Source organism: Macrobrachium nipponense, chromosome 39, assembly GCF_015104395.2.
Source record: "Macrobrachium nipponense isolate FS-2020 chromosome 39, ASM1510439v2, whole genome shotgun sequence".
Classification (NCBI taxonomy): Eukaryota; Metazoa; Arthropoda; class Malacostraca; order Decapoda; family Palaemonidae; genus Macrobrachium; species Macrobrachium nipponense.
In genome coordinates this window covers 49,979,179-50,006,894 of record NC_061099.1, presented here as the reverse complement: position 1 = coordinate 50,006,894, position 27,716 = coordinate 49,979,179, and the positions used below count along the sequence as shown (strand labels likewise).

General features: G+C 40.7%; 1 protein-coding gene across 2 annotated transcripts in view; it reads right to left on the bottom strand.

Annotated features, from left to right (window-relative positions):
• Window positions 1–27,716, bottom strand: part of LOC135210335 (proteoglycan 4-like) — a 167,948-nt gene that overhangs the window by 68,166 nt on the left and 72,066 nt on the right. For both annotated transcript variants that reach the window (XM_064243222.1, XM_064243223.1), the window contains exons 3-4: window positions 24,282–24,368; window positions 10,867–13,710 (exon numbers count right to left, since the gene is read on the bottom strand). In XM_064243222.1, the coding sequence (XP_064099292.1) occupies window positions 10,867–13,710; window positions 24,282–24,368 (2,931 nt within the window). The remainder of the gene's footprint in view (window positions 1–10,866; window positions 13,711–24,281; window positions 24,369–27,716) is intronic.

Here is a 27,716-nt window from a genome sequence, read left to right as displayed (position 1 = left end):
CAGGGTGTTCTTGGACATGAACCAGTCTGGTCTTTTACGGAACACCGCAGATTGTCCGTGACCTCGACTTTCATAGTAGTTTTATCAAGATAAAACTTGAGAGACCCGACAGGGCACAGGACTCTCTAATGCCCTTGCCCAACAATTTGTGCCATACCCTTGGTCTCCAAGCCTTCGGGTCAAGGGTTAGACAGGTTTTCGTTCTTATCAAGAAAGGAAGGCTTAGAGGACAGACCGCATTATGTCCTTTAAAGCTAAAAACCTCTGATGATGGCTAAAACCTCACTAAAACCCTCTTTGCCGTGGCTGTAGAGCGGTTAGAATGTTATCCTTTCTGGTCACGTGTATTAAGTTCGCAGAAAGGATAGGTTCGAAATGCTTTTGGCATCAGAAACTCAGACTACGTCTAAGTTCCATGCCGGAACCTGCGATCCAGAGAATTTCAAGATCTCCCCAGACCTCAAAGATCGTGAAGCTTTGTTGTTTGACAGAACCGAATCTCTGAGCCTAGAGGCCGTCAACAACATATTTGCATATTCTACAATAGTTAGGACTTCTATCTTATCTCATACTTCATACGGAAAGATAGAACCATAAAGAAATTCACAGAGGTCGAGGTGGAGGAACAGTCATTTCCCTTCACTATCTCCAGAAACGGCCCCCTCCGATTGAACACTGAAAATAGGCAGCACTGCTTTGCCTTGGCCAAGAGACTGCCAATAATCTTGAAGATCTTATCGCTTCTCGATAGTCTGAACGCCTTCAGACTCAGAGAGGAGAGATATTAGATACTTCACTAAGTGACGATGTTAGATTACACCGTTTCTCTCGGGAAGGGTCTTTGGACAATTCTCTGAATTACCTGACCTCTGTGAATCCAACCTCTTAGAGGCCAACATGTGGCGACTAAAGCTAATCCTCTAGGATCATGAATAAGGGAACAACTTAGAGGAAGCTCCTTCGTCTTCAATATGACGAAAAACTTAACGAAAGGACGCCCTCGTCTCTCCTCACTTTCGACATCCTTCTAAGTGAGGATTACTCAGACGTCAGTAGTTGTTGCCTTCGATCGAGAAGACCCGCACGGACGTGCACTAGTTTAACGAACCTCTTGAGGATCGTTACATTCCGTGCCAAGCCCATAACCAATTCTCTCGTCTTGAGCTATGAGCAGAAGCTGAGAAATTATCCGAGATGATTTGGGCCACTCGATCCAAACTACTCCTTCGAGGAACTGGAGAGCCGACCAATTTGGCTTCCAATTCTTTCAGACAATGTGCCAGAACATCTGTTCCTCTGTTCGGATGTCTGGCACCCTCTCGCTATCACCCGAGGTGATCCTCAAGCCGTTGAGAGAAAATTAGAATTATTACAAGATCTTTGATGTTATTCCAATTTCTTCATGAGGAAAATTGTAGAGGTCTGAATTGCTGTTTATTCAGGGAAAACAAGCTTCTCCAGCGAGGAAATGGTCCCCAGCAAACTCATCCATTCCCTCACTCAGCCTGCTTCCTTCCCTAAATAAGGCTGCGCTTTGCATAAGCAGGAAAGCATTATTATAGTGCTATGCCGCGGTAGATTCGTACAGAATTCTGTTACCGTGCGGTAAACCCGCACCGAACAAGTATAAGATATATCTTGTTGAAATTTTCTAAGTAAACGGAAGGCATGTTCATTCATGATTACTAGAAATTTCCTCAACCCGAGGCTAAAATCCATGATTGTAGGGCAGAGAGACGGTTTATTCAGCCATTCCCGCAAGGGAGAGAGACGTAACCAACCGCGCATGACACCTAGCTAGCCGGTACTGCGTAGATCATCATCACAGTAACAGCAGCCTTGTTCATCGTCTCGCACTATCTGCCTGAGTTGCCAGCTACTCCTTTTACAAAGGGATAGGTATGAAATTATCGAGCAAAAGGAAACTCTCAAGCAGGCATATTTAAACGAAACAAAATTCGCTAAATACAGAAGCTGAGTTGGTGTTGCAGTTCAATTAGAATACTTCTCGTCTAACCTGAAGAGTTGTTCTTACTCCGAAACTCTTGGAAGGTTGAAGGGAGTGTCAAATAAATACATTAGAACAACAGTTCTTTCGGCTTCTATCCGCAGAGGTAAATACGATATGCGTATATGACTTGACCCATGCGTTAGCAAAATGACGCAAAGATAAACTACGTAAGTATTGTAGTAATTTGAACATCGAATTCTCTACTACATCTTTCCTCGACGAGGAAGAGAGAAAGAAAGGAAAACGACTGTCCACGTTCTAATGAATGAGACTTTTTAAAAAGGACTCTTGACTCTTTGCCAAGAAAAGGGAGTAATATTCGAATAGAGATCATCAAGAGAGAACCGAGGATCGAAAAGGACCGTTCAATGTTCTTATGATATTGGACATAAGACTTCCTGGATCTAGTCTACAAGTCTTTTTCTTACTCCCCGGATGAGCCTCTGAAAATGAATGAGAGCTCTTCCGAAATTTGTTAATGAGTTTATCCGCTTAAACGATAAAAACGTTAAAATCTATGTCAATGCGAACTACCCCATTTATGAGGGGTCCCCCACTTAAATGACAAAACGTTTAGTATCTTGACAATGGGGAAAACGTCCTTACTTGACAAAACTATTAGCACTTTGCTAATAGGGGAAACCCCTTTAACATGACCGAAAGTCACCCAGGAATCCGAGTATATAATCTTCCCGATTCTCAGAGAAATCGAAGAAGAGGAAAGAGGGATCGAAGAAAAAATTCGGGTATGTCTCTCCGCTAACTCCGAATCCTTTTTTAAAATTTCTGTAAAGGAATGTCCTGTGGAGAGTTCCTGAAAAAACCTCTCTTGACGAGCGTTTAGAAAGCGTCAAGCGTCCTAAGAAACGTCCTGAACAGCAAATAAGACGCCTTCTACAAGTCTTTTCTCTCGCAAAGCGTCCTGCCTAGCTTCCACCGAAGCATCCTGGCGAATGTCCACAAAAGCGTCCTGCCGAGCGTCCTCAAAAGCGTCCTGCCGAGCGTCCTCAAAAGCGTCCTGCTTAGCGTCCTGCCGAGCGTCCTCAAAAGCGTCCTGGAAAGCGTCCTCAAAAGCGTCCTGCTGAGCGTCCTCAAAAAACGTCCTGCTTAGCTACGAGCGTGTCTGAGCAGAGAACACCAAGTCTTCTGAACGACGCTTCAGAGAGGAACTCGTTGAGCACCCTGATGCATGCAAGGCCCGCCAAGAGGCGTCCTGGCGAGCGACCCTTGCCAACATCTCAATTGTTATGACGAACCGCGTTTTGCGTATGACGTTGGAATATTTTCAAGGGACGTCCTCATGCGAGTCTCCATGGAGAGCCGCATGCTGCTCCTGAAGTGTGTGAACACTAAAGGACGACGTATGGCTTTCGTCTTCAAGACGGGCCTTAAAGACCTTCATACCTTCTTACAAAGACAGTGGCCGCCTGTGCGACAACTTGCGTCTTAGTAATGCAAAAGAACATCTCCAGAAACGCACTCAGCAAAGGAACGCCGAGCGTCCGAAAGACACCCTCGCAAGGTGCTTGCCGAGCGTCCTGGAGAATGTCTCTACTTATAGGACGTCGAGCACCTCCAAAAGCTTCCTCACGTCTAAATTGCCCTTCTTATGCCGAACCAGAGACATAAGTTGTTTGACTGTGCAAAGCAGCTTGCCGGACGTCAAACTTATCAGCTTGCTTTTTCGAAGTAAAGCGAACGTTACATAACGTATACGGAGCGCCATGAGGAGAGGAGACGAATACTGAGTTGCTCCTCCAAAAGGTGGAATCTAGAATGTCCTTGATTACCAAATTCTTTTGGAATGCTAGCGAGGTTGAAACAGCTCTAACTTCATGAGCGTTCACTCGCAGGAGGCTCAATCACTCTTCTGGCAAGATGAATGAGCCTCCTTAATAATGTATAAACGAGCGTTCACTCGCGGAGGCTCAAATCACTCTTCTGGCAAGATGAATGAGCCTCCTTAATATGTCCCTTAGGAAAAGAGCCAGTGCATTCTTCTAAAAGGGTAAATGTGGTCTCTTTACTCTTTCATCCTCTCGTGACGAGAGAGAGGACGTGAAGCGTCCTCTTCTCTAAAGCTTCTTTAGGGGCGCAAGTCCTTCCGAGAACTCCAACCCTGTGTGGGGAGGACGCCTCGGAGGACGAGAAGCAATCCTTCAAGATTCGTGCACGTGCTTGATCTTCGGCAGCCTGGGAAGCGACAACAGGACCTGCCGAAAGGAAGCCAGATCAGCATGAAAAACCCGTAACCCTCCTTCGGCTTTTGACATGCCCTCTCCCTGGTTTCCTGGGAGTCCGACAGAGGTCTAGGCCTAGAGGCGTTATGGGGCCGATCTGACGTTCCCTCCTAACGAGAGAGAGGACGTGAAGCGTCCTCTTCTCTAAAGCTTCTTAGAGGGCGCGAGTCCTTCCGAGAGCTCCAACCCTTGCACGGGGAGGACGCCTGGAGGCGAGAAGCAATCCTTCAAGATTCGTGCACGTGCACGATCTTTAGCAGCCTGGGAAGCGTCAACAGGTTCTGCCGAAGGGACGCCAGATCGGTGGGGAGCCCCCGTAACCCTCTTGCGGCTTTCGACATGCCCTCTCCCTGAGTCCTGGGAGTCCGACAGAGGTCCAGGCCTAGAGGCATTATTGGGGCCGATCTGACGCCCCCTCCACAACACAAGGGGCACTACACTTCACAACACTGATTGGAGAGCGAGCACTTTAGTCTAAGATTACTTGATGTAATCCTCTAGCAGACACTTCTTCTAGGCCCGTAAGCCATACCACAGGGTTAGGCAAAATAAAATCTACAGGAGGTTAGAAGGTTCATTCTTTCTAACTTCTGTTTACTGTGGAGGAAAACTCCTGATTCTAACACGCTCTAAAATGCGTACATGAATCCTACTTCTTCCGTAAGTCACACATTACACTAATTACATTGAACTTATGCAAAGAAAACATGTAAACGTCATATATACTAAGAGTGTCTACCGAAAGTTCCGGTAGCCTCACCCTACCCCATGCAGACAACAAAGTCTGAAACTAGGCTAACTAGCTTCAGACATCATATGCAATGAAAAAATTTACGATAGCGTATGCCTAGCCACAAATCCAAGTCAATAATTGAAAGAATAATTAGGATACTTAAGCGGCTAATGAAGTTTCAAAATCCTAGGCGGAGGTCTGTAAACAGTTGTTTACCGACCGGCGACAGAAAAAATATGAATAGAAAATGGGAATAGTTCCTGATATCCGCCTCCCAGAGGCGGGAATGGGTACTACCACCTGGCCGCCCACTGCGTGTGCCGCGAATTTTGAAATTCTGTCGGACTTTGGAGAATACAGCTATATATATATCTGTCAGGTAAGTTTCATGAACAAAATAACATTTAAAATGACTCCATAAACTAGCTGGAATTTTTGCACAAGTTTTGGCAATGGGGCAACTCACTGAGACAATTCTCATGCCAGTTTTCTCACCACTCATTCTGAATATTTTCCTAGCCTAATCTTTCCTTTGTAACACAATGTGCAATATGTTCACGTTCTCTGGCCCCAGTATACCTCAGCTTAAGACTTTGAACAACACCACACCCTGACTTACAACCCACAAACATCTACAAGACAGAGAGCTCTCTGCTACCATACTAAACACAAGATCTGTGCGTCCCCTACTGCACACTTTGTTGCTGTTTACCTTTCCACCACATGTTGCCGCCATCTTGTCTTCTATGACGTCACAACATAACCTAACTACAGCAAGACATTTTCTAGAATCAAACACATTTCCATACATTGAGCATCGACCACATTTCACCAATACAGAAAATAAAAATAAAACAACTCTTACTAAACTGATAAATATAATCATACTTATCTCTTTCTCCCTCCCTCCAACCTCTTCCTAATATAATCCCCTCTAATTTCCTATATTCTCCAACTCTTAATCCTATACATAATTTCTCATTTTTTACCTCCTTTATTTCCCCAGATTATATTGTTTCCCTTATTGTTACAATATCTATTGTAATTTCTTACCAATTACACCAATACTTGATTTTATTGCAGTCATTAGTGTTTTACTATCACTACTAATCAACGCGTCTATTTTTCTCCCTCCTACTATCTCTTCCTAAAAATGTTTAAAATATATCAGCCCTCCTATAGCCTCCCCCCCCTCTCAAGAGCTTCTGCTTCAATGGTGGATTTTGCTACTCGCCATGATTTTCTGAATTTCCATCATATGGAACTTTTCCTCTTACCATCTGTTAAGGATATAACATAACCCAATTAAGTGTGGCCATCTTCTACATTCTCAAATGAACATCTGCATAGGCTTCCCAATAAATCTTTTCTTCTTCCATCTCACTTATTGTAACTTCTCCCATTATGTTCTTCATTTTTCTCACAATTTTAATAAGCTTCATATCTTGAGTCATTCCTTCTTTAAAGGCTTTACTTAATTCACTAACCCATGTGATATTTCTGGCATGGTATGTAGTGATACCCACTTCAACTGTCCTACCACTGATTTGTACTCTGTCAACTCCTGTCCTAACACTCGATTAACTGTAAATCTCCTAGCTTTTGGTTCTCTTATAGAATTTATATACTGCAACTGATTAAGACAAAATCTATTCTCTTTCTGTTCTACTATATACTTAAACTTTTTTTGTTCTCCTACTTGCAATTTCCCTTTCAATTTCCCAATGGTTTCCTTTAAAAATCCTTCAATTCCTCTGTAGCAAAAATCATCTACATGCGTACATAAAATACCATTCAATTTATTGTCTTTTTTCCAAAGGAATATATACTAGGTTCCAGTCTATTTCTCGTTTTAAGCTCCTCCACTACTTTTACCACCTTACAAGACCATGCTTTTGCTGTGTCCTTGAGCTCATAAACAGTTTTCTTCAACTTTCATAATCTACTCCAACCATCTTCTCTAGGTGGATTTAAAATATACTTCTCTTTGCATTTTATCACCTTGTAAATATGCAGTTTTGACATCCAATGTATAACAATTCCAATCTATCAATTTTATCATTTTAAAATTCCAGCATTGCATGTATGAGCATTTTTTTCCCATTCAGCCATCTATTCTTCAAAACCTCTAGCTACCAATCTTGCTTTACATATCCTTTCCCCAACTTTTACTTTTCAGTTACTATCCATCTTGTAAATATAGCTTTTTGTCCGTCATTTATCTCCTCATATACCTTGTTTTCTCTCCAACTTTGTAGTTCTTTTTCTTTAGCTTCCATAACGCTTCTATTTTTAAATCCTAGCAACACATCTTCTTCATCTTCAATTTCTTCTACATGACTATAATCCCATAAGTTAACCCATCCCTTGTCACCTGACCGCGAGTCTTGTACATTGTACGAATCAGCCCAAGATTTGCTTGATCTTTTTCCTGGAAGACCTAATATAGTCCATTCTTCAACGTGTCCTGTATCATTGTTTACTGCTCTAACTCTATTTCCCTTTTTTTAATTTGGGTATCTCTTCTATTAACTCACTTTCTCTGTCATCTTCCATTGTTTCCACTACCACATCTCTTTCTGTTTGTTTGTTTGTTTGTTTGTATGGTGTTTTTAGGTTGCATGGAACCAGTGGTTATTCAGCAACGGGACCAATGGCTTTATGTGACTTCCGAACCACGTCGAGAGTGAACTTCTATCACCAGAAATACACATCTCGACCCGTCAATGGAACGCCTGAGAATTGAACTCGCGGCCACCGAGGTGGCAGGTCAAGACCATACTGATCACGCCACTGAGGTCCTCCACATCTCTTTCTAGAGCCTCTTGTGTCTGCATTCCTTCTCCAGCCTTGTATTATATCCTTTCCTTCCTGCCTTATCTACGTTACCTTCATTTGAGCCATAGGATCTACCTTTCACATGTGATTTATCTATTTTAGGTATCTTTTCTATTTCTGGTGATAAGTGTTTTGAATCCTAGTAACGTGTATTCTAGCTACTTCTCTTAAAGGATCCTAAAGGATCCCCATGTTTTACTACTATTGTTTTTCCTGATGCTCCCACTACCTGAGCAGGTCCTCTCCATTTATTTTAATTTTCTCTCTTATAGAAACCTCACCTCCCACTACTGTTTCTTCAAATTTATGTTCTCCGCCGACGCTTTTAATTAAGGAAATTCTAAATCTTATTACATAAACTCATTTTTGATAAGCACTTTTTCTGGGCCTTATGCATTGGATTCAGTGTCCCTACCATACTCCCTTCCATACCTTTCTCTCTGCTTGCAGGACTTTTAATGTTCTTCCATTAGATTACACAAGGAAAGGTTTTTTCCAAATACTAATTGGTTAGGAGAGAAACTTCCATTATTTATTAAGCAGTTCCTAGCACTCACTACCCATCTTAACGCTGGGGACCAATCCACTTCTTCATCCTCCATCATCTTTCTTAAACTTTCTTTGATTATATAGCCTACCGTCTTTTCACATAATCCGTTGCTCCATGGAGATTCCGATGGTGTGGTTAATACTTTAATATTCCATCTTTCTGCCATCCTCCTTCCTTTTCATTTTGAAATTCTTCTCCATTGTCTGACAATGTGTTGGAAGGTGCCCCAAATATAGCAAACCAATCATCAAGAAGTGTCTTATAGTTTATGGTTTCTTATCTTTTATCCAAAAAGCCTGACAATACCTCATTGCCATATCTACCATTACCAAAAACGTTCTTCAATCTCTCCCAAATCCATTGCTACACAACTTCATTAAAAGTTTTACTCCACGAAAATCTTACTACTGGTTTAGGTGGTTTCTTTTGTCCTTATGTAATTTCATCATTGTGCCTTTAATTTCCCTCAGATTCTTTCCCTTCCAACCCTCCAGTAACAATTCTTTTTCTACCTTCCTCCTCCTTATTGGTAATCTTAAATGACCCTGTTTATCTTCTCTTAACTTTACCTTCATTCCCCTAATACTTCTGTTATAACACAATTTTCTTTCCAATTTATGATCTATCCATTATCACCCTGCAGAATTTCTGTCTTCAAATAAAACTTCTTGTTTTTCAATACCATTACTGTACTCCTTTTCACTGATAAGACAACACACTAAAATTAAATACTTTATTAGACTGTCCTAGTATCTTCCATTCTCCTCAACAATTTGTGACTCAAACCCATGACAATGCGTGCTGGTCACAATTCCCCGTTAACTGTCAATTTGCATCCTGTGTCTAAAATTGCATCAAAAAAACCATTTCCCAAGACTTCTTGCTATTTTACTAAACTTCTTCTACATGAACTTCTGGCTCAGTTTCTGTTTTCTATTTATTTTCCTCTTATTGTTTGGTTTCTATTTTCTTCCTATTTTGAAAATTCTGAGGACAATCCCTAGCCCAATGCCATTCTGATTTGCATATTACTACAAATAATGTTACTTTCCATTCTTTGCTTATAGGATTTCTTCCCCCCTACCTCAATTCCATTTTCCCCGATATCTCTGGTTTTCCCTCTCTCCCCCATTCATATTGCCTTCTGACCCCCACCATTCCCGTTCCTCTCTATCCCCTAATCCCTCAAATATTCTTTTCATTATTTGTGACACTATTTTATATTCTAACTTTCTTTGACCACAACGTGTTAATATAATTACTTTCTGATTTTCTGTGAGATCTGCTTGTTCTAATACATGAAAACCCTTAGCTTCTCCTTCAAGCATGCTTTTCCCAATTGCTCTGTTACACTGATTCTACCTTTTCATACCTAATTAAAATCTCTCATCTTTTCACTAGACTCTCTTCCTATTTTAAAATAGTTTTCCGTTTTACTGTAATTCTCCATAAGCGTGTCTTTTGGATAAACTTCATCCAGTTTGGACAGAATTATCTTTGAACCCTCTGCACCCTAAGTTCATCTCTATTCCTTCCACAACCTCTAGGGCTTTCCCTTTTAAGCTCATTCTTATCTCTATCCCCAGATACTTTACTTCTTCACACGCCACTAGCCAATCTTCGACTTGTCCTCTCCAACCTTTGAACTCGTCTTGTATCCCGCTACATCTCTGACAATCCCTTCTCCATCTCATCTCCCTTTGTTCACTATCTGATCCTACCGTCTTTAATTGACCACGCTACTGCTATCAGTTTGAATATTTCCCTAGCCTAATCTTTCCTTTGTGACACAAATGTGCTATCTACCCACCTGTTCACTTTCTTCAGTCCTAGTATACTCAAGCTTAAAACTTTGAACAGCACCACAACCCGACTTACAAACCCAAACTCCTACAAGACAGAGAGCTCTCTACTACCATACCAAACACAAGATCTACGTGTCTCCTACTGCACGCTTTGTTATTGTTTATCTTTCCACTACATGTCTTCGCCATCTTGTCTTCTATGACGTCACAGCACACCTTAAATACAGTAAGACATTTTCTAAAATCAAACATGTTTCCAATACATTGAACATCAACCACATTTCGACAATACTGAAAATAAAAATAACTGATATAGTATATAATCACTCATCACTAAGACACATTCTAATAAAGTCACTAAGTGAAGAGTGCTTTTAAAATGTTTTTATATCATGTTCATATTTCTCATTACTTATTGGGAGACCTAACACCCAACTGTTTGTTAAGCTGAAGTTCCTGTGCACCTGACACATAAGAGTACAGTTGTTAACACCACTGCAGGACTATGAAAAGTGAAATTACCGGTTAATACATTTCTGGGGCTCTAGAAGGTATGTAAGCTTAAGTCGATCTTTAAACTGACAGACAAAAGCTTGGTGATCCCAGGGAATATTAGAGACACAATTATAAGCATATACATGATTACCGAGGTTGTCATAAAACAAAAAAACATCATCAATAATACTTACATCTAAAAACTCGAAGGCTAGTTCCTCCTGCTCTTCTTTACTTAATTGATCGATTTCATCTTGGTACATGTGCACAACTGTGGCATCACCATTAGGGTAAGTTTCTACATGCATGAATTGTGCATACTTATATTTATCAGGAATAGTTTTCCCAACATTAGGAGGTCTAGGTAAAGAGATGTGCTTTGATCCAAAATCAACTTTAGCAAAACAAGGGAGAGAAGAAAATGATGCATTTGTCAGAGATACTGCATTAGATCTATTTTCATTTGATTTTGATTCACTTTTATCTCGCCTGCACTGCACACCAATATTGTACCTCTTTATCTTACTCCTTTTATAGCATTTTGCACAATCATATTTTTTACCACTGGATGACACTGAAGCAGACTTGTGCCTACTGGCTGTATTGTTTCTAAGCTTTGACTCATCCTTCTCTGGCGTGTTTTCCACTTTATCTACGACACTTTCTGATTCTACAGGCTTCTCCAAACTGTTTCTGGGAGGTTTCACTTCCGATGTTTTGCTTTTACCAAGGAGATCTGTTACTTTGGTCCCATTGACTGGATACTTGACCGAATCCACAGTATTAAGAATTTTCTCTTCCACTTTACCATCCTGTTCTTTTGAAAGGAAGTCTAATGCCTTCTTTGGTGTACAACTTGATTCACCCTTGACACCCCCTAGACTAGCAAAATTAAGAGAGTTATCCAAGTCTCCCTTCTTTGGCAATGCTGATAGTTCACTCTTTGGTGACTCAGTTTTCTTGGATGATGTAGGCGGTTTTCTCAAAGTTGTTGTCTTAATGTACGATTCACCTTTCGAAGGTGATAGGGTTTGGTCTTCCTCCTTCTCCTCCTTACACTCTTCTACTTCTTCAAGTTTCAACATCTTAGCTTGATGTCCAGTATATATGGTGGTGTCACCTTCCTCAGCAAACTTGGAGAGCTCATCTAAGACCTCACTCTTGAAATCCAACTTTGGCACACTGCTAACCTCAGGTTCCTCCTTTTTTATAGTCTCTCTCTCCAACCCATATAAAGATTTAGTATCAAGAGGCTCAACTTTTACTGACACTTCTGGCTTGTGATCTGGAGATAGGTCACTTCCATCATCAAATCCACTTTCTGCAGTGTCATGACCCTCTCCACTTGCAGACCTCTCTCTCATTTCAAGTGATTCTTCTTCACTGAATCTTCTTAGTTTCTCTGCAGTTGGAGGAATAGTCACCGGTCGTGGTGTTACAGGTACAATGACTTCTGTGAGTGAGGATACAGAAGATATTGAAGATATGGAGGTTCTAGACTCTGAAGGTCTTTTCTGTCTTACTATGGGATCAGGCTTCCATTTAGGGACTGGGAGATCCATAGGACTTCTCGGACGTGAACGAGTTGGGCTCTTAACTTTTGGAGATCTTGGACACATGCCTGATGAAGGCGGAGAAACAAGTTTAGGTCGTGAGGGATGTGTAGGAGACATAATACCCTGTCGAGGGCTCTGGTGAGGAGGAGACATAATATCTGCTTTTATTGAGTTTGTTGGGGAAAGAATATCAGGAATAGGCACCCTGGGTGATAGAATATCTACTTTATGTGTATAAGTTGGAGAAACACATGGGGGGTCTACTAATCTTAAAGGCTGGTTCAAAGGTACAGAAGGAGTTGATGGTGGACTACGAGATCTTTGGGCAGGATGAGGCGAAGGAGAAGGCGAACGAGATGATGACGGTGACCCAAACTGGGGGGATGGAGATTTAGGACACTCTAACGGACAATCAGGTAGAGGTGAGGGAGTGTCTCTCTCAAGATTTTCATCCTGAGCATTCAAGACATTTTCACACTGCAATGCATTATCAACAGGCTCACCATAGCTTTCGTGAGATTCCCTTGGGGACATTCCAGGCATGACTCTCGTAAGATTTGGTGGGGTATGAGAAAGAGAGTTCTTGTGAAAGTTGCTTCCTGGAGACATAGGTAGAGGTGGAGTACCTGGAGAAACTGGTGGTAAAGGTGGTGTTTCAGGGGATATGGGTAATGGTGGAGGAGTACCTGGAGATGCTGGTGGCGGTGATGGCGGAAGAGGAGGGGGTGGTGGGGGATCACTACCTGCCTGAATTTGCCCCTTATATCTGAAAGTTTCAGATAAGGAATTTGGTGGACTGTGAGAATTCTTGTCTAATAATGAGTTACCACCATCTGAAGGAGGCAAAGGTGGAATCTCTGGAGATATTGGTGGTGGAGGGGGTATCTCAGGAGATACTGGTGGCGGTGGTGGTGTTCCTGGAGATCTTGGAGACTGAGGAGAGTTAGAAGTGTTGTGCTGTGATGGAGTAGCTGGCATATATGAGGTATCATTGGATCTTGAATGCACTGGACTTGACGAGCCGGAACACCTTCTTGGTGGTAATGAGTTTTCAGACAAACTTGCATAAGAAAACGGGTAAGATTGAAAGGCTCTTGGTGACCTACTTGGAGTTCCTGGAGACAAGCAAGGAGATACTGGGCCGGGAGATATTGGAGGAATACAACTTGGCCGTGACGATGGCGGCGTTTTGGGTGCTCTTGAATGTAAATTGAACGAGGAGGTAGGTGGAACAGGAGGAGGACTCTGAGGTGAGCCTGTTGGAGATACATTTCCCAATCTATGAGGTAATATAGGTACTCTTTGCTCTGAGTAACTCTGTTGCACACTTCTATCTCTAATGTTATTCATGGGAATAGGTGAAGTTGGACATCTAGGGGGAGTCACAGACAATGATCGAGAAGATCCATCATCGGAAGATGTCTGACGTCTCCTTGACGATATTCTGGAGTCTGAGTTAACTGGTGGAGTATAACTCCTTCCCTGAAGATATGAAATGAAAATCAATGTTATTTATATGTGTATGTAAATATATATATGTATATAAATATTATATATGTATATGTATATGTATATGTGTATATGTGTATATATATAATATATATATATATATATATATATATATATATATATATATATATATATATATATATATATATATATATATATATAATATATATATATATATATATATATATATATATATATCTATATATATATATATATATATATATATATATATATATACTATATATATATATATATATATATATATATTATATATATATATATATATTCACAAATACAATTACCACAGCAATCACACTGCACATCCAGACCACCAATGATTTCCTTATAAACACTCAGACTTCTCCTAAAATATACTCACTTTTTGCAGTAACACATCTTATCTTTCATACAATCATTAAAATTCAACTACTTCTGCATAATGCTATTAATTCATCTGACCAAAAACATAAAGAAAAAAATGCAACCAATAACAAAGCCTTCCTGGTTTTTGGTGTAAAATGTAAAAACTAATTATCCATTTAAAATAAAATGATTAAATTTGATAAATGTCAATTTGGCTTTGTGCCAAAAAGCTCAACACAAGTCTATAATGTTGCAACTAAAGGAAAACAATCATACAGAGGAGGAGATATTCAGCAGGCATTTGACAAGAATGCCAAGACAATCTACAAGCAGTGCTCTGCATAATAAGTTTCTATGATACAACCTTCCATGGGATATATGCTAATCTATTTCCAGAATTTCAAAGTCACTTTTTCAAGAGAATAATTTTTTTGTTTATTAAAACCTTTATGTAGACCAAATTTATCAATAAAAAACTTTTATTATTTAATGCACAGTGCTATATGCCATATGCTATGCCTAGGTTAACTCTGCTGGCCTTACAAACAAATTGAACCTGCAAATGAGCTCTAAGAACGAAACTCACTTTTATGTACAGGACCTATCCACTTCTGAAAACGCTATGGGAACGGTACCCAGAAAAACAAAAAAAACAACTCAACTAGGGACACCACTTACCATAACAAAAGATAACAATGACGACAGTGTTAAGTGAACTGGATAAATTTAAGTTGCATGTCAAGTGTCCACCAAGGATCAAACCTGAGACCTTTCTGTTTCCTTTTTAGGCTCAGAGGTCTGGATAAACTAATCCTTTATATAATAATAATAATAATTCTGTTTCCTAATGTGATGGGAGAAGCTACAGGAGAGTATAGACAAGAAAGCCACCTGGAGTTGCTACATGCAGACGAACTAGTGTTAATAACACAACCAGAAGATGAAGTTATACAAATGTTTAACATATGTAAAAACTAGACTGGTAAGCACTAAATATCAACATCAACAAAACAAAGCTTATGAAGACTGGAATGAAAGAGAAGATGTTAGAAGTGTGTCATGTAAAAGTGGGAATAGAAGGAAGGTAAAGTCAGTGTTAACTACAAAATTTAACTACATGTGTCAGAAGAGATGTAAAAAACTGCAAACCATGCATGGTCTTCCAACCTATAATATATATATATATATATGCATACTATGGGGGAAAGACTTTTAATACCTAAAATGTATAATGGCAAATGGTTAAGAGAGGAAAGTAGAGAACTATGTTGTGTAAAATAACTTGATCTTAGAAGTTTCAAATTTCTGCTACCTTTGGGGACACTACGTTGAAGCAGGTACTGAAAGCGCAATAAGAACAAGAGTAGCAACAACCTGGATGAAATGATACAAGCAGACAACTGATGATAAAATATATCACTTAGAGAAAAACCTTAAAATACTTTTGTAAGGTCAATAATATTCAGTTAAAAAACACGGCCACAGCAAAAAAGAAAAAAACTGCAGAGTTGCAACTATAGAATGATAAGAAACCTAGTACCATATGAATAAATAGTGAAGATAAATGGTGTTGGCAGAACTAAAACAAGACAGATCTCAAGATATGGCAGGAGCAGGATGAAGACTTCTAGGAAGGTCCACAAAATCAGGGAGAAGGGCATAGATTACTCATTTATGTGGTTGCATAAAATGCTAGACATTTAAAGGGCCAATCAAAGGGTCCAACAAGACACTGAGATTGCTGCCATTATATCTGCTTTATTTTACTATGACGTGCTTACGCATAGTAACTTATGAAGCATCATTTTATAACCAGCAATTACTCATAACACCACAATACAATGCATAATATGCAAAACATGATTGACTGAGAATAAATAAGTAAAAATACAAGTCACCTCTTGGTCAAGCTGAGCTATCTTTGTTGTTGTTATGTTTTGTGAATTGTGATGTAACAAATGCAGTAGACGATGCCAGATATTGCCTTCAAATTTTCTCTGATTGTAAACAAAGGGAAACTGACCAATAATTTTAAGGGTAAACACTTTCCTATGGCAGTAATTTGAGTCAGCTTTCACACTTGAACTATAATTATCTCTTGTCACTTGTGATCAACAGATGCAGTTAAAGGGTTAATCTTATAAGTGCAGAAATGAACTGTATAGAAAATACAATACTTTTTAGGTATCTCTTGTTTAAAGCAGAAGCAGAGCTCAAGAACCGAAGGGTACCTTAATTCCAAAATTTTTGTAAATGAACATATCAATGTTCTTTACAGGTATACAGTATATATGTGTACAATGTATCACTATTCTATATAGGTGTATATATGTGCAATGTGCAATAGCATATACAACACTGTAAAACACCTGCACAGTAAAAATCATTATATTACTGTGTCCTTATAACTAAAAATTACTATAAACTTATGAAGTGGGAACTAAAACTGATTCATAATATACAGCGTAATGCCACTTACATATCTAAGAAAAAGAACAAAGAGAATTCTAGGATCAATCTGTTCCGTTGAGACTACTTTCAGCCAATCCCGCCATGAGAGAAATACATACAGAAAGTCAGTCACTTCTTCACTTGACAAAGTTTCTCCATAAGCTAGTACTCTATATGCAAGAGGAGCCATAGCCTTTCCTCCTCAGAACAAATACTTACAGAACTTTGCCCTCTCATCTGTAAATGAGACCAAATTATTACTATTATAAAGGATTAGTTTATCTAGACCTCTGAGCCTAATAAAGGCTCTTATCAGTAAAGTCAGCTGGCATAATCAACAAATATTGAGCCCTGATGCTGCCTAAGAGGAGGAAATGATGACTGACTCCAGACTTTGTATGTGAGATTCTTTTTGTTATTCTCTGTCCAAGAGTATGTTGTGTTCTCTGCAGAGACAAGTACACCTGAAAATGGGTAGTCTTGGTGTCTTCTGGAATTTAACATTTTTGCTTGCCTCAAAGGTAGGATAGTGAGCTTGCTTGCTTGAGATTACACACCTTTGCTTTTCTTCATCTTACTCCTACTGCAAACCTTACTCTCTTCCCATAGGAAAACGTCAAGACAGGGGGAAGAATCCCAGGAGCACAGCTTATGTTCAATATCAGGGGCATCTCCCACAGGCACCACCAAAGTCAAATGAGAATCAGAATTGCTGAACTCCCTAAAGAGGACAGCAGGATCCCTCGCACAAGGCTAAGTGGCCCAACAACAGCATAAGACAATCCACTTGGAATGCCTAGTGAAAATATGAAATTTTCATTATTAAAATGAAGTTTTATTGTATACTTACCGAACAATTATAGAGCCGTGATTTCCACGAGCGGCAGGATACTAAATTCAAATTTAGCGCGTCGGCGTCGCCAACACTGGTGGTGATGACGTCATCTCCCTCCACTCGCGGGAGAACCAGGTACAACTGCCCAGGTGAATCCAATTCTTTCTGCCCGTCCGTCCACCTAAGGGGAGGAGGGTGGGTATAATCATAATTGTTCGGTAAGTATACAATAAAACTTCATTTTAATAATGAAATTTCATTTTTATTGTAGTGTCTTACCGAACAATTATAGAGCTGATTACACATTTACTGGGGATAAGGTGGATTCGAGTGTGGAGCCGGACTAGTATTTTTAAATGGTTACATTTATTGCAATACCAGTAAAACACTCAAGGTGTCTGTTGTACCTTATTGTAAGAGAGCTACAGCAGACTGTTACTGCCTCTGGTCGGTGCTCTTCTTACTATTGTAGAGGAATTGGAATTTGACCAAAGTTAGCCTCTACAGGAGTGGAATCCTTCCGTAGTTCAAGCGAGTCAAGGCTGACTGACGGAGGATAGTAACAACAAAGATTGCCCTTGCCCTGGGCTAAGACCAGAAATTCAATCATACAAAACATTTGTCACCAACACCAGATTTAAAAACATATATACCCAACCATTGTAAAATCTGACCTAACAGACTGGTGAGTATCCCAGGTACTCAGTACCCCCAGCACCCCTTGAACTCGACAACCTATTCAAGGTGAAAAGTTAGCATAGAGGTGACGACCCCTGTGCCGTTTCTCCCAACACCATGCCAGAAACCGCCACCGGACCTAACGTTTTACAATTCTCGAAAACCGTTTCTATCTCTTTGAGATAATGACTCGCAAAAACCGAATTCGATCTCCAGAAACGTGCTCTGAAGAATCGAAGCTAAAGATAAATTCTTTCTGAATGCTAAAGAAGTTGCCACTGCTCTAACCTCGTGAGCTTTAAACTCTCAGAAACGGAAAGATTGTCGTTCTCGGACTGCGAGTGAGCTTCCCTGATAAGCTCTCTAATAAAGAACGATATAGCATTCTTAGAAAGAGGACGAGAGGGATTTGAACCGAGGTCCAGAGCTTAGAAGATTGTCCTCTAATACCCTTAGTGGCAAACAGATACTGCTTAATAGCCCTGACTGGACATAAGAGCCTTTCTTCCTCCTCATGTCCAACCAAATCAGATTAAGTTCCTTACCACAAAACTCCTCGGCCAAGGATTAGAAGGATTCTTCATTTTTGGCTAGAAAGGTCAAAGATACCGAAAATACAGCATTGCCTTGAGAGAAACCGACTCTTTTGTCTATAGCGTGCAATTCGCTGACAGCTTAGCAGAAGCTAGTGCAATAAGAAAAATTGCTTCTTTTAGTCAAGTTCCTGAGTGAAGCCGACTTCAAAGGCTCAAACGGTGGCCCCATGAGGAACTTAAGCACCACATCTAAGTTCCAAGTCACTGTACTTGCGGGAGCTTAGTGGTTTCGAAAGACCTAATGAGGTCCGACAGATCTGAATTGGAGGAAATATCCAAACCTCGATGTCGAAATACCGAAGAGAGCATGGCTCTATATCCTCTTGATCGTCGAAGGAGCCAGTTTCTTAGAGTTCCTAAGAAATAGAAGAAAATCTGCTATTTCTGTTAAAGAGGGTCGCAGAAGTAGAGACTTTAGCACTTCTACACCACTCTCTGAAGATTCTCCACTTCCCTTGATAGAGTTTGTTAGAAGACTCTCAAACTACAACGAGCGATAGCTTCTGCAGCTCTTCTTGAAAATCCTTTCGCTCTGACAAGATTCGGACAGTCTGAACCCTGTCAGAGCTAGAGCGGACAAGTTTTGGTGGAACCTCTTGAAGTGCGGTTGTTTGAGAAGCCACTTCTCTGGAGGAAGAAGTCTGGGGAAGTCTACTAACAACTGGAGAAGGTCCGGGAACCACTCTTTCCTGGGCCAAAAGGGAGCGATTAACGTTAGTGTTACATTGCTGTGCGACATGAACTTGTCAGCACCTCTCTTATTAGACCGAACGGAGGGAATGCATAAGCTTCCAGACCCGACCAATCCAACAACAGGATTGCGTCACCGACCAAGCTAGAGGATCTGGGACTGGAGAACAAAAGAGAGGAAGACGGTTGTTCCTTGATGTCGCGAACAGGTCTATTGACGGTCGTCCCCAAAGGCGCCAAAGTTTCTGACAAATCTTGTTGTCCAAAGTCCACTCCAGAGGTAACACTTGCTGTTGACGACTTAACTCGTCCGCCAGAACGTTCATCTTTCCCGGAACAAATCTCGGGACTAGCTGAACCTTCGCTTCGTTTGACCACAGGAGGAGATCCTTGCTACTTCGTACAGAGAAAGACTGAGTCCCCCCCTGTTTCCGCACGTACGAGAGAGCCGTGGAGTTGTCGGAATGCACTGCCACTACTCGACCTTCTACTAAACTCCGAAACTGTCTGAGCCCCAAGAAAAAATTGCTTAACAGTTCTTTTACATTATGTGGAACTCTTCTCCTTCTCCGACCAAGCTCCTGAAGTCTGTTGATTTCCTTTCCCAGTAGGGCTCCCCAACCTGTGTCCGATGCGTCGGAAAAGAACTGTAGGTTCGGAGGGGGATGGGTCGTAAATCTAACCCTTCTTCCAACCTTGCTCGAGAGAGCCACCACCTTAGGTCCTCTTTTATTTGATCTGTGACAGGAAAGGTAATCGAGTCTGGTTGTGTCTTCCTGCACCAAGAGGCTCTCAGGAAAAACTGCAGAGGTCTCATGTGCAGTCTTCCCAACGTCACAAATTTCTCCACTGACGTCAAATTTGCCCAGGAGCCTCATCCACTGATTGGCAGAAACTTATCTTTTTTGTCCAAGAACTCCTGAACTGTCTCCAGACAGCCTTGAACCCTCTTCGGGACAGAAAAGCCCGAAAAACTTGAGCATTCAGAATCATCCCCAAATAAAGGATGCTCTGAGATGGAACCAACTGGGACTTCTGTTTGTTGACCAGAATTCCTAACTTTCTGGCAAGATCCAGAGTTGTTCCAAGGTCCTTCATGCACCGACTCTCTGATCCCGACCGGAGAAGCCAATCGTCCAGATAGAGGGAGAGATTCTTACTCCTAATATGTGCAGCCAGCTTCCTATCGGGGATAGAACCCTGGTGAAACGTTTTGAGACGCGGTCGCTAGTCCGAAGCAAAGCGCCCGAAACTGAAACACCTTGCCTTCGAACATGAAACCTCAGGTACTTCAGAGATTCGCGATGTATCGGAATGTGAAAATAAGCGTCTTGCATGTCCAGAGAGACCATCCAATCCCCCTGTCTGATGGACTCCAGAACCGACCGAGTGGTCTCCATATGAAATTTTGTTTTCTGGACATGCAAGTTCAGGGCGCTCACATCCAAAACGGCCTCCAGCCCCCTGATGACTTGGGAACTACAAAAAGGCGATTGTAAAAGCCTGGAGGAAAATCCCCTTCTATCTGTTCTATGCTTCTTTGAGAACAAGCGCTTCCACTTCTGCGGCTAGCGCCAGAAATTTGTCTGAGCCCGGAGAGTATGCCTGGAATGGAATTGGCACAGGTGAGAGCGAGGGAGGTGAAACGAGAGGAATACGATAGCCGAACTTGAGTACTTGCACTACCCAGGCTTCTGCTCCTCTGTTTTTCCCATTCCTCCCCAAAAACATAGCCAGCCTGGCTCCCACTGGTGCATGAAGAACCGAGCTTTCATTTGGAAGGTTTGTTAACCTTGGCCGAGGCCTTAGACTGAGGTCGCAAATTCGACTTCGGCCGAAAGAAGCGCTTGGGTTTTCTCCCTCGAAAAGGCACTTGGGCCAGAGGAGAAACCGAAGGAAACAGTCTCCACAGGAGCTTTAGGTCTCTTAGTAGACTGTGCCAGTAAATCCGAAGTAGATTTCTTATCTAGCGCAGACGAAATTGACAACACTACATCGTCTGGAAAGAGGTTATCTTTCACAAACGGAGCAAACAAGAGAGCAGACTTCTGTTGGAAGTAACCCTTTTAGAAGCAAAGGAGCACACAAAGTTGCCTTTTCTTAAGGGTACCAAAGGCGATGAGCGAAGCTAACTCATCACATCCATCCCTAATGGATTTGTCCGCACAGGACAGAACACCAATCCAATCCTCCGCTAAACTCCTGAGAAAGAGAAGGACAATCTTCGATCTTGGCCGCTAAAGCGCCAATAGTCCAATCAAAGGGGCAAGCTAAAGACTTCCAAAAGTTTAAATTGATTCTTTACAACGTGGTCCAACTCAGGCGCTGTAAAGAAAACGTTCGCTGCGGCGAAAGCAGATCTTCTAGAGGAGTCGATTAAACTGGAGAAGTCTCCCTGGGAGGAGGCAGAAACTCCCAGAGAAGGAGCTTCCCCAGTTACATAAAACCTATACCTCTTACGAAGCAACTTAGAGGGAGGGTAAGCAAAAAGAGCCTTCCCTAAGTCTCTTTTCATAGACATCCATTTTTCAGTCTCTTTCAACGAATGTCTAACCGCTTTAGATAGAACAAGTTTTGGGAGGAGAGGGTCTGAAGTTTTCTCCTCATCAAAAAAGTCGAAGTTGGGGAGCGCGGAGCCGCTTTCTCAAAATAATCTGATAAGATACCAGAAGAAATCTAAGGAGACGTGAATAACACGAGAGGTGATGAGAATCCTCCTCCTCTACTTCTTCTTCATTCTCCGATACCGCCGAAGAAGTAGACGGAACTACAACCGGATCTGAAGGTTTCGAACCACCCTTGGACTCATTCATCCAGTTGGTTAACATCTCTAACTGCTTGCGCAGGCGGAAAAACTACTTGCGCCTCGCTCTGAGCCGCCGAAATTCGAGGCGAAACAGGCGCATCAGGCGTAACAGACGAAAAAGCGCCTAAAGAAACACCCTTAGAACTGCTAGCTACAGCGCTAAAACCACAATCTCTACTAGTAGATGGAGCCGAAAAAGGCACAGATTGAGGCGACGAACGAGCCGCTAACGGCCGCGGCGCAACCCTACTCTCAGGCTCCTTATACCGCTTGACTGGAGGAGGCGAAGAATCGGCGCCTGAACGCCTCTTCAAGGGACGCGAAACGGGCGAATCTCGCCAAGAGTGCCGCGCGACCGGAGACGAATCGCTTGAATCATTCGAAAGGCGTCTGACCGCAACACCTTTCCAACGCTTAACCGAGCCCTGTTGAGGCGCAACAGGCTCAACAAGAGAGGCGCCTGTCTGTGGGCAAATCCCGATCGACTCCCTTGGACTTCCGGTATGTCTTCTCCCCGGTGCGGGGGAGCTGGACAGTGACCTTTGTCTAGGAGACGTGTCAGGACAGACAGACGCACCCTCAACTACACTCTTACCTGAAGCCGCTTTCTCCGAAAACGTCTTAACTGAATTACCAAGTTGCAAAACCGTATTCGCTAGTACCGAAAATTTCTGATCTAACCTCGATTCCAGACTGGCAATGGTGTCGGAAGAAACTACACGGGAAGCCGGAGAAGTGGGATTAGTAGGAGGAATAGGAGGTGTAGTTAACGGAGACATAACAATTTGAGGAGAAACAGAAGGAACAGAAGCATCGCAAGACGAAGCGGAGCTAAGTCTACTTTCCCTAAGCGCTGCTTTTCTAATTCTGTCTTTAGCTAATTTCTCCGAATATGAACTAAAAAACTTCCATTGAGAATCAGTCCAATCACTACACTCGTTACATGTTCGATCTGCTGAACAAACCTGTCCCCTACACTTAACACATTTAGTGTGAGAATCATATTCTAACTTGGATAATCTAGTTTTACATCCTGAGATGCAAAACCTAACTCCCGACGGACTAGAATCCGACATGGCAACGCCTAAATAAAAAGCAGAATAACAACAACGCCAAAAAAGAGTACTTCACCAATTCCGAAGATCAATTCCACAAGAAAAAAAAGCGAAGCAAAGTCATCCAACCGCACCGACCACCGATGTTCACCGGAAGCCGGCAGGAAAAGAATTGGATTCACCTGGGCAGTTGTACCTGGTTCTCCCGCGAGTGGAGGGAGATGACGTCATCACCACCAGTGTTGGCGACGCCGACGCGCTAAATTTGAATTTAGTATCCTGCCGCTCGTGGAAATCACGGCTCTATAATTGTTCGGTAAAAGACTACAATAAAACCTACTTTTTTAAATTGCTCTAATGAGTCCAATGTACCTGGAGCAGCACTTGAAGCTCTATTACTTCATTGTAAGTACATACCCCTCTCAAGACCAAGCCAGAAGAGAACAAGCAGGAGGGGCAGGAAGACGGAAGGCAATCTAGCATTAAAGATAGTACCTATACACTTTACAGCAAGATTTCAGGCTGTAGGTCCTACCCCTGCAGTAAGAATATCAGGCAGGGATCCACATTCAGAAAGGACATACAACAGCCACATTATTGGGTTTACATTAATCTTTGAAAACATACAACCACATACAGTGAGATGAGATTCAGTAAGGCAGTCAGAAAGAGTATATTTGTCACAACCATAGCTAAAAAAAATTTGCTGGCTCACATCATTTGAGTGAGGGACTCCTACTATTAGTGAGTCACCTAAGTGCAGTATCACGTTTCAACAACTATTTTCAGTGTGCTCTGAGGAATAGTCCTACATAAAAGTGGATGTTTTCATAAGCAATGCATAAAAGCAAAATTAAAAGTTCTGATGGCCATTACAAGTTTAAAGAAAATACACTTGACACCTATCTCTTACAAAATATTTATAAAAACCATACTTCCCTAATAAATTACGCAATAAGAGTCGAAGGTCAACTACTAATAATTCACCACTGCAATTCTACTAAATACACACACACACACAAACAAACACACACAAGAATTCAACACTGTACTAAAAAAATGCCACACACCTCTTGAATATGCTCTGGGGTTCCACTACCGCTGCTGCCATTTTCTGTCCTCCAACTAATCCGAGAATCTGAACTGCGGTCTTTATCCTGAAAATACAAACAACATATTATGGGTAAATTCAAGCAATTTGTTTTTTCAAGTGGGTTATGGGTAAAAAAATTATACAAGCTAATAAGGAACTCGTACAGTTTCACTGGACCTATATTGCCTAATGGCTCTCTTGCAATAAAAAAAAATTATAAAATGGTCTTTTATAAGCCTTCCATAAAGTATCACATCTTAAGATAAAAATATATTTACTTAGTTGTTTAATTTTAATAATATCTACAACAGAAAAAATATTAAATTTCACGCTTTCAAGATAAAACAAAAACTCACAGTCAGTTGATTTTATGTTAATAATATTATTATTATTACATATATAATTATTCAAAAGACAAATCCTTTCCATATGGAACAAGCCCACATGGGCCACAGACTCGAAATTCAAACTTCCAAAGAATGTACTATTCATTTGAAAAAAGTAATGACTACAGACAGAAGAGATCAGCTATGAGAAAAGGAAAACAAATCAACAAATTATTAGATAAACAAACATGAAGGTAAATTATTAAAATACAAGGAGAACTGTTTTAGGGTAGTAATGCATTGCATCTTTGCTCAAACTTTTATGCTTTCAATTGCACAACATACTCAGGGACTGTCCTACAGTCCAATGGCGTGAGGAATAAAGGACTTCTGGAACCGAGAAGTTCAACGAGGCACATTTATTGCTTAATGGAGCTGCTGTTCAACAAATATGGTTGCTCTCGGCAGGAAACGAGGAAACAGACAAAATTAATTTGAGAGGTTTGATTTTTTTTCTGGGCAAACAACGCTTGTCACAATACTCTCTTGCAGACACTCCACAGCATTACACTGCTGATCTCCTCTAAGTCTGCCACATAGTCACGAGCATAAACACTGTCTACTCTGTTGGAGTCCGTGTTGCTACTGTTTCCTTCTTCTTTTTTTATTCTCCTACTACTATGCTGTGCTTTTAAGCATCCATGATGTCTATGAATGACCTATCTAAGCATCCTGCTGCTGATGAACAGATGATGACAAATATCCCTGAAGATCAACTCAAGATAATCAGCAAGCAAAAAAGGTGGCATGCCAATAATGTCAATGTCTACCCACATCTATCATGTGGAAGACTTTTTACAGTTGACAATCTTACTCATTTCTATATTTCAGTATTACTCATCCCAGTCATAAAAATCAGTGTACAATGCAAATATTGTACATCTTTCGTAAATATGTTGGCAGAAATAAATGCCAAATGATAAGCATATTAGCACTGACAAGATAGCATTTAAATGTTTTAAATCCAATTGGTAAGTACTATTACACAACTGTAATGTAATACTTTAGAAGATATTTATTAGACACTCTTTACTTAATAAACTTAACACATCAATACATAAAATTTCCACTTAACACTGAAATGGACAATAACATTTTAAGACAAGAGTCAAATTAGGAATTGTAGGATTTAAATCATTTTTAGCCACTTGAAATTATCCTGTAGATGCAATATTTACATCAATAAATAAACTTCTCTTCCATAAGCAATAACAATTTTATGAAAAATCATACTTGCGAGTATCTGTACGGGAGTGTCATGCATTGTCAACTAATAATTAATGAATAAGTTGAAAATAAATTCTTAAAGAAAATATATGAAATCCATAACTACTGTACAATAATTTTATGCTGTGGAGGTCTTTTTGAATATTATGAAAAGTGCATTTATAATTCATTATTGTTTTTAATTTCTTTTAGTGAACTCAATAATGTTTGTTAGCAAAATTGTTAGCAAAAGTGAATGAACATCTTTAGTTCATGTCTGACATTCAATGGCATATAGTACTCACAAAAGTTACAAACAGATAATTATTACAATTTCATTCTTCAGTGTAAAAATAAGAAAAAATTAATTTCAGTCAATATGTGGTCATTTCTTGTAACCTGTCATTGCCCCAGTGCCTTCGACCACTTAACAGTAATATAGATTATCAAACCTCTTGAGAGAGAGGGAGTGTGTTCTAATCATGCTTAAGGTAGGCTAGGCTAAGATGTAGGCCAATGTAGGAACTCTCAGTATATTAACCCTTCGGAGCTAGGGGTAAAAATCAACATGCACCCAGGCCAGGGAAACTTTGAGGTTGGCCAATTTACAAAAAAACACATCAATGGAAAGAGGAAGATATGCAAATACAGAAGGTGTTAAGAAAAAACATTCTAAATTTTTTCTACCTTCCATGAGAAGTTGAAAATTACTACAGGCTGGGGATCCGTTCCCAGGGGTGTGTGCCGATAAGCGAACACCGCCATTAACCTAAACTGTGATTTATGGCACCATAATGGGGCTTATGGTGCCGATAATGGCACCGATAACCGGACCTTGTCCCGTTACGGTGCCATAAATCGTCAATTTTACGGTGCTATACGAGCCCCATACAATCGGATTGCTGATAACCGAGTCCACCGATAACCAGGGACTGCATGTACGTAATTACATCCCCTTGTGGTGCCTCTTTTACAAGACAATTGTAAGTTTTCCATATACAGGTTTTTTTGTTTTTTTAATAAAAAATCATTCATTTTATTTTGTAAAATTATAATTACAGCTAACACAATATCAAAACATAAAAAAAATTCAGTGACAAATTCTTAAAATCACTAACAAATTCTGAGCATATTTGTTGTAAAATAGTTACTTAAATGTACAAAGAACGAAGATGCATTAAATTTTATGGATTTATACACATTTTTTCCAATATTGCTCTGCAAAATTACATTTATAACTGACATACTATCATAAGAGATAAGAACTAAAACCAACAGCAACCCCTTGGAATATTTATGAGCAAATTTAGAAAAAGACGTCATGTGAGACAGGGAGGCAGTACATCCTCCCTTGAAGTCAAGATCACAACTAAGCTCCTGAGCTGCCCAGTCTCTCATCTTAGCCAGTCTAAAAGTTGCCATTACTGAATTTATGGGCTACAGAAGTAATGGCAACTCTTTCCCGCCCCATTCCCCCAAAAATCGATGGCACATAATACTGTTACTCACTATGAGTGAATCCATCCACCACCCAAAACCTGTTATTAAATCATGTGAGAGTATCCATCCGTTAAGGGTTAAGGTAGATTAGGCTACAATGAAGAGCAGTCTAAGCATTGTATGCATTTTCAAGGTAGGGTAGACTAGGCTACAATGTAGGATAATACGACAAATTTTCTATGACAATTTGTATTTTTCATAGCTACAAACCTTCGGTCTTAACAATAGGATAGACAGGCATACTCGACTCTTGACGATTCCGCCACCACGTCTGTGCAGGCTAGGGTGCACGATGTTAGGGGTATTGGTCCCTCTCTGGC